The following is an 11249-nucleotide window of genomic DNA, read 5'->3' as shown; positions in this document are numbered from 1 at the left end:
GGGGGGGGGGGAGTATCTAAAATTTTTTATATTAATTACATCTTTAAATACAATTTTGCTACTCCGTTTCATAAATAAGATGTTTTAATGATCCTTCAACAACAGGAAGTGTGACATAAAGAACAAGACCTACAACGGATGTGCTCCGATCCCAACGCCAATTCCGGTTATATGTACCTCGCCGCAACCTGTACAAGTACAGGTAGGCAGCTCACCACAACCTGTACAAATTCAGGTATGTACCTTGCCGTAACCTGCATAAATCCGGAAATGTACTTTGCCGCAAATTTTCAAATTTACTGAACCGCGCACAAGAAAAAAAATAGTTTGAATTAGTGTCAGACGTTGCCTCTTTTTTAACCCCCCCCCCCCATAGACAATTCTTGAAAATATATACCTCTGCGGCATCAGCATTCAGCAAATCAAAATCTGACAACTGTGTTCTATGGTTTAGGTGAAGATATCCGAGTCCCAGCCCCAGCCTGTGCAGGTTAACATAATTCACAACCAGCCAACCAACCTCGTCAACAACCTGGCCAACAACCTGCCAACTAACCTGGCCAACAACGACCGGAACTCATTTAAATCCTTTAAAACAGATCTTGACTATTCTTCGTAACATAACAATAAGTTAAGGTTTTTATTACTATCAGTACTTTACTTGATTTAAGTTTTTAAAGCCGTAACAAAAACTCAGATATCTCGTTTTTCTCTTTTTTTCTGATGGAAACCCCCAGAAATATCCATGAATACCTGGATTTTATATGAGTATGATCAGGATGAACAATGAGAGAATGAACTAGAATCATCTAGCAGAGGTTGACGGCAGTATAATGGTCTATGTCTAAATTACCCAGAATTACGAAATAATGACAGTAAACCTGAAACTAAAAACAGTGAGAGTTTTAAAGAAAGGAAGTCCTTGAAAGACCTTGAAATAGGAAATCAAAGAATTAGAGAAAGGACTAGAAAGGTATTCCTGTATCAGTATAGTTATGAATGGAATTAGATATTTAGTCATTCAGCACGATTTTGTTAAAAGAAAATTAATGGGAACTAAACATTTTAAATTAATTGTAAATAGATTGTATAGATTTTATGTAAATTATGAATGAATATTGATGATGTGGGGGGAAACCATAATCTGAAAAAGTGCAAATTATAGTAGTTATCCATACTCATTAATATTATAAAATCAGGATAATTTCTGATTATTAGAAATATATTTTAGAAATTTATAAATTATCAAAAACAATTATGCATCTAACATTTAAAGACAAATATTTCATTGGATTATGATATTCTTCTAAAATAGTGATGCCATTTTATTGACTTAGTTCAAAGCTAAATCCAGTTTTTAAATCAAGATCTTCGTATTTTTGGAAAAACTATTGAGATGAAAAAATACTTTTAAATATTCGAAGATTAAAAGTTCAGCTCTTAGCTGTTATTACCGTCCTAGTAGTAATCTTAGTGTACGTAGTGTACTAAAAGTTTTAGCTGATTTAATTGTACAATGTAAGTACACTCATATATTCATAATTTGTTAGTAAATGTTTACGTTCTTGTTTACCATGGTTTCTTTTCATAGGCTCCACGATACTGTTAAACACATTGTAAGACAATTATTGAAATTGTTAAATTAAAAGGAATTTGTAATTTTGTTATCGTATATTCATTTCTCATACATGGCTCGCTATAATTAGATTTAACTTTTTAACATTTGTCTTTATGTTTCGCCTAATTTTCTCCTTAAATAACCAAATGATGTGTTTTTCTTTTTCGCCCTTTTCTCTCTCATAATTAGTCGGTTTTTTTTGGAATCTGGCTGATTTTCATTTTTTCTCGCCCATAATTAGTGGTTTTTCTTCTGATCTAGCTGATTTTCATTTTTCTTTCCCAAAATTAGTCGTTTTTCTCATCTAGCTGATTTACTTTTCTCTCTCCTATAACTAGTTGTTTTTCCTCGGATCTAGCTGATTTTCATTTTTCTCACCCAAAATTAGCCGTTTTTCTCATCTAGCTGATTTTCATTTTTCTCCCCCATAATTAGGCGTTTTTCTTCTTATCTAGCTGATTTTCATTTTTCTCCCCCATAATTAGCCGCTTTTCCTCTTATCTAGCTGATTTTCATTTTTCTCCCACATAATTAGCCTTTTTTCCTCTTATCAAGCTGATTTTCATTTTTCTCCCCCATAATTAGCCGTTTTTTCTCTTATCTAGCTGATTTTCATTTTTCTCCCCCATAATTAGCCGTTTTCCTCTTATCTAGCTGATTTATAATTAGCCGTTTTTCCTCTTATCTAGCTGATTTTCATTTTTCTCCCCCATAATTAGCCGTTTTCCTCTTATCTAGCTGATTTTCATTTTACCCTCCCATAATTAGCCGTTTTTCCTCTTTTCTAGCTGATTTTCATTTTTCTCCCCCATAATTAGCTGTTTTCCTCTTATCTAGCTGATTTTCATTTTTCTTCCCCATAATTAGCCGTTTTACTCGGATCTGGCTGATTTTCATTTTTCTCCCCCATAATTAGCCGTTTTTTCTCTTATCTAGCTGATTTTCATTTTTCTCCCCCATAATTAGCCGTTTTGCTGATTTTCATTTTTCTCCCCCATAATTAGCCGTTTTTTCTCTTATCTAGCTGATTTTCATTTTTCTCCCCCATAATTAGCCGTTTTTTCTCTTATCTAGCTGATTTTCATTTTTCTCCCCCATAATTAGCCGTTTTACTCGGATCTGGCTGATTTAAATTTTTTCTCTCCCATAATTAGTCCTTTTTTCCTCGGATCTAGCTGATTTCCTTTTTTCTCCCAAAATATGTCTTTTTTCTCGTATCTAGCTGATTTTCCTTTTTTTCTCTCTCCTGACTGTTATATTTCTGTTTTCCTTCCTTCAGTTTATTCAGTAGTCTTTTTTATTTACTCTGGTGTGCTCCCCCCCCCCCCCCCTTCCCTCCCCCTGATGTAAAGTATAAGGATTCTAATTGATAAAAATTATCCTAATTTCAGCGTTGAATTTTTCTAAATTGTTATTTGTTTCGAGCTTTAATAATGAGCACATAACAAAGTTATTTCTTTCAATGCAGTATTCAAGTCGAGACAAGTTAAATACCTTTTTTTAACCATTTTCTGTACTATTTTATTGTTCCGTTAATCTAATAAGTTGTAATTTTTTATCTATTTTAACGTTGCAAGGGATATCAGATTATATTCACATTTGTTTCTGTACATATTGTAGTACAACACCAACACTTCATGTGAATTCATGTTTTACTTTAAATTATCTGTGTACACTGTACAGCCGGTCATGTACTTGTGCAGAACACTTACAGTACATTTTACTATTTGTACCAGATAATAATCATTTATAAAAATCCTAGTGTAAATATTTAACCTCAAACTTTTCGTTGATATTAATAATAAAAATTGAACTTATGAATTTGAAATATCAAGTTTGGGGTCTCAATAAATGTCAATTAGGGTTTCCACGAAACGGTCAATTCTCTTGCGCAACAGTTTCGTGGTTTTGCACGAAATTCCGCATCATTTTCGTATCAATACGATACCAGTTTTGCACGAAATTGCGCATTCTTTCGAAATAAATAATTTTTTTGTGCGAAATTTCGCATGAATACGAAATTTAATTCAGAATATTTCATGATATTGCGCATGAATATTTTTGCGAAGCCCATGAAAACGAAAAATAAAAAGAGCAGTATTGTGCATGAAAACGAAATTAAGTAATATTTGTTGCATGCCATATAGTGCATAAATATGAAAGATTTCAATATTTGGACAGTATGGTGTGAATTAGTTTCAGTAAAAAACAACTTTCATCTAACCCGGCTCGTCTCAAAGTTCAGACTGGACAGATGATTAGTGAATGTGATTATGATGAATTAATTTGTGACTAAGTTACTACTTGAGATTGATTGCTGGTAAACGGTGTAATAGTCGGTACGGTCCTGTGACCTAAAACCTGAGCAATGGAGCTTATTCGGTCAGCATGTGTGAGCGCCGAGCAGGCTGGAGTATATTTGACTCTGATTGGTTCTATTTTGAATTTATTCATCATTTCCTGGAATTGTTTCTCGAAATTTAACGAAATGGCTCGAAATAACGAAATAGCAGGAATTAATGACGTACGCAAATACAAGATTTTCTTCAGAATTTGTGGAAATAGCTTTTGCGCAAAAACATCGAAATTTCGTGCAATTTTTACTCGAAACGAAAGCACTAAGCAAATCTTCCCCCCCCCCCATAAGCCGCCTATGTCCTTAAAAATTAATTAATAGCTGGCCAATTTCTTATTCATTTAACCATAGGTACAACTATAGGTCGTATCTATCTATCTACACTGCTCTGGTAAGGCCTAACCATAGTGTGACTATGGTTCTACCTATGGTAGAGCGTCTAAGAAATTGGCCAAGCGTCATTGGTGTAGTAGAACTACTGTACTGTACTGTACTGTACTCATTGAATATTATATGAAATACAGTATTCTACTGTAGAACTACTGTACTGTACTGTACTCATTGTATATTATATGAAATACAGTATTCTACTGTAGAACTACTGTCAAGTGAATAAGACAAGCTACTGTAGAATATTGTATTTTATATAATATACAACGAGTTAATATATTAAGGTGGATTGTTCTAGAATCAGGCTGCAGTACATATCGATACAATGAAGACGACTTTCGATTTTGATTTTTATCAAGCTTTGAAAGAGCATCAATACACAGAAACATGAAAAAAGAAAAGTTGTCAATCAAAAAAGCTTCTCTTTTATTACGTGTAAACTTGCTATTCGGAAAAAGCTTCTAAACAATCAAAACTTAAAAAAGTCATCTTCATTCTATTGGTATAATCGCCTACCACCGTACAAAAACTAGGGAAAACGTACAGGGTGTCCCAAAAAACATGGGAATTCAGTGACGAATTCGATATCGTCTTTGTTATGAATTAGCATTGTAATACCTAATTTCAACAGCCATAAAATTATTATGTCTGCTAGAGTTTATTTTATGAAAAGGGTAAAAGACTGTAAATATGTGTCTATAATGTCTCCACAAGATGAACAGTGAAGATGGACAAGTTTACTCCGTTTGCATACTGCAATTTTCTTGTTTTACTAAGTAAAACCGTATGCAGTCAAAACATAAACAAACAAATGTGAACATAGCAGACGAAACTCTTACAGATTACAGCTTTCTCAATATGTATCACTAAACTAAACCAAAGAATTATCTGAAAAGACGATATCGAATTCGTCACTGAATTCCCATGTTTTTGGGACACCCTGTACTTATCCGTTTTTGACCATCAGGAAAACTTTACGTTTATTTGATCCTCCATTTACTGATAGAAAATGTGTAAACATCAATTGCGGGTAAAAGGGACACACAGATTTATGCACCAGAAACACGGAAGAAAATTAATAAAATGTTTACATAATATTAGTATCTATGTATGTATTTGGCGTGTTTGTAAGTATCCAATAAACGGCTGAACTGAACCGATCTGGCCCGATTTTTTGTGGTAACTCACATGACTTATAGTAAGGAATTATGGCTTGAAGATTAAAATGGGGGAAAGGTGGACCCCCTGGAAAATTGGGGGGACGTCTCCCCCCCTCCCGGAAAAAATTGATGCACAACACAACTAAAGAGAGCAGGATTTTTGAAAAATATTCCGTCCTCTGAAAAGTCAGTTTTTTTTTGCCTGTAATTTGTTCAATTTTCTACGATTTCAACGTCTTTGAATTTAGTTTTTAAGACAGATTTTATTTTGCCATTGTGATAAATTTTGATAAATAAATTCGCGTGCACTAGTTCGAGTTCATATTTACTAAACCATGATGCGCTTTAATTTTATTTGAAGGTTTGGGGAAATATTTTATTCTACTTCAGCTATAATACAGAGACCTTTAAGAAGCTTATATGCTGAAAGGGTTTGAAAATTTTTATAAAATTATTCCTAATTTCTGTTTTTAAACGAGGGAGGGGTGGCTGCTCTCAGAGTTTTAGAGTGCCCCCAGGATTTTGGAGTTGCTCCCAGGGTTTTGGAGAAAACTGTGAAAATTTATCCGACCTTTTATGAAAAGTCCTTTTAAAAATGTACTTTTAAACCGCAAATTGAAAAAAGGGCTCTGCCACCCCTTTTTTACTGTCTTTGTTCAGATATTTGCAGGGGGAAAAAATTGCAAATTTCAGTCCAAGAAGCCTGTTGCGATCAAAAGTTTTGATTAGCCAAACTGACGACTTTTGATTCAGCTTGTACATTAAACATTATCGATAAATGTAAAATAAAATCTTTTTTTAGCTAAATACATAAAGGGTTCATTTGAGCTGGTCTAAAAAATCTCAACATCTTTATATCCAATTTTTTTTTTCGGAAAAAATCAAAAAGCCTTTAATTGAATGTTGCTATTAAAAATGTGGTCTTTACTCAACAGTTATAAATAAAAATTGTTCTATGTCAAATTTAAGGCCTTACATATGGCGTGTACTAAAGCAAAATCATCATCAAAACCCTGTGAGCACTCCAAAACCCTGGGAGCACTCCAAAGTCCTGGGAGCACTCCAAAACCCGGGGAGCACTCCAAAACCCTGGGAGCACTCCAAAATCCTGAGAACACTCCAAAACCCTGGGAGCAAGACCCATACCCTGCGAGCAATGCCAAAACCCTGGGAGCACTCCAAAATCCTGAGAGCACTCCAAAACCCTGGGAGCAAGACCCATACCCTGCGAGCAATGCCAAAACCCTCGGGAGCACTCCAAAATCCTGAGAGCACTCCTAATTCCTGGGAGCAATACCGAAACCCTGGGACCAATGCCAAAACCCTGAGAGCAATTATGAAATCGAAAACCATAAGTTCAGTTTCTCTGTTGATGGTTGAGAGGAGTATTGGAATGGGTTCCCGTGATATTTTCTTCAATCTTGAAAAAGTGGTTTTTCCAGTTGAAGACACAGAGTTCGATAGAGAACCAGTCCTAGATTTATCTAGTCCTAAATTGATCTAGTCCTAGATCTATCTAGTACTAGATCTATTTGACTAGTCCTAAATTTATCTATTCTTAAATGTATCCAGTCCTAGATTTATCTAGTCCTAGATTTATCTAGTCCTAGATCTTTCTAGTCCTAGATTTATCTAGTCCTAGATCTTTCTAGTCCTAGATCTATCTAGTCCTAGATCTATTTCTAGTCCTAGATCTTTCTAGTCCTAGATCTATCTAGTCCTAGATCTATCTAGTCCTAGATCTATCTATCTAGTCCTAGATCTATCTAGTCCTAGATCTATCTAGTCCTAGATCTATCTAGTACTAGATTTATCTAGTCCTAGATCTATCTAGTACTAGATTAATCTAGTCCTAAATGTATCTAGCCCTAGATCTATCTAGTACTAGATTTATCTAGTCCTAGATTTATCTAGTCCTAGATGTGTCCAGTTCTAGATCTAACTAGTCATAGATGTATTTAGTTCTAGATTTATCTACTCCTTAATGTATCTAGATCTATTTGACTAGTCCTAAATTTATCTACTCCTAAATGTATCAAGTCCTAGACTTATTTAGTCCTAGATCTTTCTAGTCCTAGATCTATCTAGTCCTAGATCTATCTAGTCCTAGATCTATCTAGTCCTAGATCTAGATATATCTAGTCCTAGATCTATCTAGTCCTAGATCTATCTAGTCCTAGATCTATCTGGTCCTAGATCTATCCCTAGATTTATCTAGTCCTAGATTTATCTAGCCCTAGATCTATCTAGTCCTAGATTTATCTAGTCTTAGATGTGTCCAGTCCTAGATCTATTTAGTTCTAGATTTATCTAGTCCTAGATCTATTTAGTCCTAGATTTATCTACTCCTAAATGTATCTAGTCTTAGATTTATCTAGTCCTAGATTTATTTTATTTCTATCTTCATACACATATATATTTGATATTCAAATCTTTCAATATTCTATTATCTTATAAATCTATAATTATCTACATATATCTAAATCTACATTAGTTGGATGCACGTTTTTACTTTATATTGTTATTTCAACCTGCAGAAATGTTTTCTTTAGTTATTAGTAAGCTAAAACATTATAAGAATTTGCTGATTTTTATGTTTTCATCTGTGAATTTAAAAATTTTTAAAAGCTAAAAATAGTTGAGCCCAAGCATTTTGGTTTTAAATTTTTTTGGGTCATGTGAGACATTGAGGTCCATCAAAAATATTTCTAACTGTTTTTGGAACCAAACATATCTACAGATCGTTATGAGTAAACAGGTTTAGTCTTGTTATCTCTATGGTTAAATATATTCCTGGTTCTAGAGTCACATGATCTTATGATACAGGAGAACATACAGAATATTGGTCAGTTTATAATATCCTTTCATTTAAAGTTATCACATTTATTTCTTATTTTTATTTCAAAATAGATGTTCAGGGACTTAACAATCCATTTGATAATTTCAGGAGAACTTAAAGGGTGTGTTCGCAAAGAGTGAAAGGGGGGTGCAGGCTGAATCCGAAAGTCTGACCTCCCTTTCATTTTCGCGAACACTCTCTTAATATACGGTGGTAGGCGATTTTATCAATATAATGAAGACGACTTTCGATTTCAATTTAGATTGTCCATTTTGGAGGGATGATTTTGAGAATCTGTTTTATAAAAAAAATTTATGAACGACAATGAAAGATGTAACAAATTTCTCTAGTAAACTAACTGAACGACATATTCCTCATTGGAAATTTGTCAATAATTCAGTGTTTCTTTTTCATCGTTATGTTGATAATCTTCTTCTTCAGAAATTTGTTCGCAGATATCTTTAAATTCTTCAAATGTCGTCTTTTCATTAAAAATTTTAGGAAATCTACAGGAAGTGGTTTTGAACATTAGAAACATTACAGAAACCAATAACTGAATAATATTACTTATTTTCGATGACAAGAGCTCATTTTTATTTTCTCAACCTGTTCCTAAACAACTAATTCGTTTACTATAGATTTTTTTGTTACATTTTTTATGGTCGTCATTGAATAATTTAAATAAAACCGATTCTCAAAATCATCCCTCCAAACTGGACAATCTATGAGGATTTTAAAGACTGAATTTGAGCTCTACCTGAACAAATATGCGCCTTAAAAACGTCCAATAGGTCTTTAACGAATCCTAAAAAAATTCTCATTAAATTATGGCCCTTAAGAAAATTTCAGTTTTGTTCTTCAGCTTACCAGTTTCAAAATGTCTCGAAGAGTTCTCAACTTGCTATTGTTCCAAGAAAGAAGGTAGATATGTAATTTTTAGAATTGAAAAGAATTATATATTTATTTTATTTATTTTTACGTTTTATTTATTATTCAGTAAAATAGTTATGTCAAGTTTTTATAAAGCTTTCATACAGGCGCGGAGTGGAGGGGGGGGGGCCGGTACCCCTGTGCCCCCTTAGACATGCACCCCCCTAGGCCCCCCCAGAGCCAGAGGCAGGCTCTGATTTATTAAACAGTAAACATATATAATCAGATTTTTTACTTTTCTTATCAATCGACAATGTCACAAGTTGTCCATTTTATGATTATTTCTCAAATTCTTTCTTGTACCTTGGCATTCTTTCTTGTACATTGGTAATTATGGTCAGATGACTAAAAGTCAGCCTTCAGGTAGATTATAGATTTTAAGTTTTATTTTTTCTTAATACCGGTTTTTTAGGGGGGTGCACAACAGTGCACACCCCTAGGCTAAACCTCGACTACGCTCCTGCTTTCATACAGTAGAAGGGTACATAAAATGTAGGGAAAGATAAGCGTTTAATTAAAAGAGAAAAAATTCTTTATTATTGAAATAATACTGTTTACTGAGATTAAATTTATTAAAGTATTCAGGAAATTATGATTTATTTTTTAAGGTCTATATTATTTTGATATATAAATTTGAGGTTTCATGTTGAAAGACTTGATGTTGGAACTAAAGTGTGGCAAAGACATATCTCTTCAAATATACAGGTGAGAGCTGTTTTACACTTTATCTTAGCTAATTCATATCTTATGTAAAATAAATAAGGGAACAAAAAAATATTTCTAAGTTCCTGTGCAATATCACAAATGTCTTGTACAAAAAATTGTTGATGGTAATAATAATCATATAGAAATAATAATGATAATAATAATAATAATAATTGCCTTAAATAATAATAATAATAATAATAACAATATTAATAATGATAAGGATAATAATGATACTAGAATGAGGTTGGAAGGTGGAATCCTGATATCCCCGTAGAGGAAGCAACTACCCCGCCTTCCTCCTGGTTTATCAATTCAGATATTTACACCCTAGAGAAACAGGCTGTATTCGCCAGGTAAAGTAAAAGACGACTTTTAGATTGAAGTTATGACTGAAATAGTCCAATGAAAAAAAAACACGTAAATCGTGGAGTGTACATAAATCCATTTCTGTAAAAAGTTGATGTTCCAGCTATTGGTAGAACTATTGGCTTTATGATAACATCAATAAAACATAAAATTGATTAAATGTCGTTTTCCTTTTAAAGGTGACCTTGATATTATACAATGTATGTAGATAGAGATATAGAATATACTTTACAGATCTTGGATTTGTGTTGGCAGAAGAGATCAAGTTCAAAATACAGGAGATTATTTCTCAGGTAACCACCCCCCCCCCCGACCATTACAAAATTATATTATGCCCCCACCTAGGAAAAGTCATAGTTGCGCCTTTGGGTACAAGTGTGTTAAACTCCTATATCAGGTAGATACATATGTTCTAAACTCCTACATCAGGTAGTTACACGTGTTCTAAACTCCTATATCAGGTAGTTACACGTGTTGTACCATTGGGAATCTGGCGCGTCATCATGTAATGGAGGGTCACTTGTCATAACGTCTACTAAACAGTACTTTTCTAAAAAAAATGTGTTTTTGTTAAAAATCTTGTGTTTTAGGAATGGTAGGTGATGAACCCTATATAGTGGTTAGAGATGGAGATAAATTAAGGGAAAATATTGGAAACTAGAAAAATTTGAAAAATTTCTAAACCCAATATCTCTGCAACCTAATGGTTTAAACCTTTATATTAAAACTTAGACAGCTTGATCTCGCTGATTTCATAGTTTGAAATATCAAAGGTCTTGGAAATCTGGTTGTAAAGATATAAGGATTAACAAATTAGAGTTTGCAGCAAAAATCATTTCCTTAATCATGTGGTATCTGGGAACCACAAATACGTGCAATAAA

At 33.4% G+C, this 11249-nt stretch overlaps 1 protein-coding gene across 1 annotated transcript; it reads left to right on the top strand.

The window, feature by feature from the left end:
* The first annotated feature begins 9181 nt into the window (after positions 1-9181).
* Positions 9182-11028, top strand: LOC111702039 (choline monooxygenase, chloroplastic). The gene is made up of 5 exons (XM_023473566.1): positions 9182-9284; positions 9932-9998; positions 10239-10354; positions 10602-10660; positions 10958-11028. Exons 1-5 carry the CDS (start codon positions 9241-9243, stop codon positions 11026-11028), a joined length of 357 nt encoding a protein of 118 aa, XP_023329334.1. The 5' UTR covers positions 9182-9240.
* Positions 11029-11249: the final 221 nt, after the last annotated feature.

This window comes from Eurytemora carolleeae, unplaced genomic scaffold (assembly GCF_000591075.1).
Source record: "Eurytemora carolleeae unplaced genomic scaffold, Eaff_2.0 scaffold23, whole genome shotgun sequence".
Classification (NCBI taxonomy): domain Eukaryota; kingdom Metazoa; phylum Arthropoda; class Copepoda; order Calanoida; family Temoridae; genus Eurytemora; species Eurytemora carolleeae.
The sequence above is the reverse complement of the archived record's forward strand: the minus strand, read 5'-3'. Positions and strand labels throughout refer to the sequence as shown.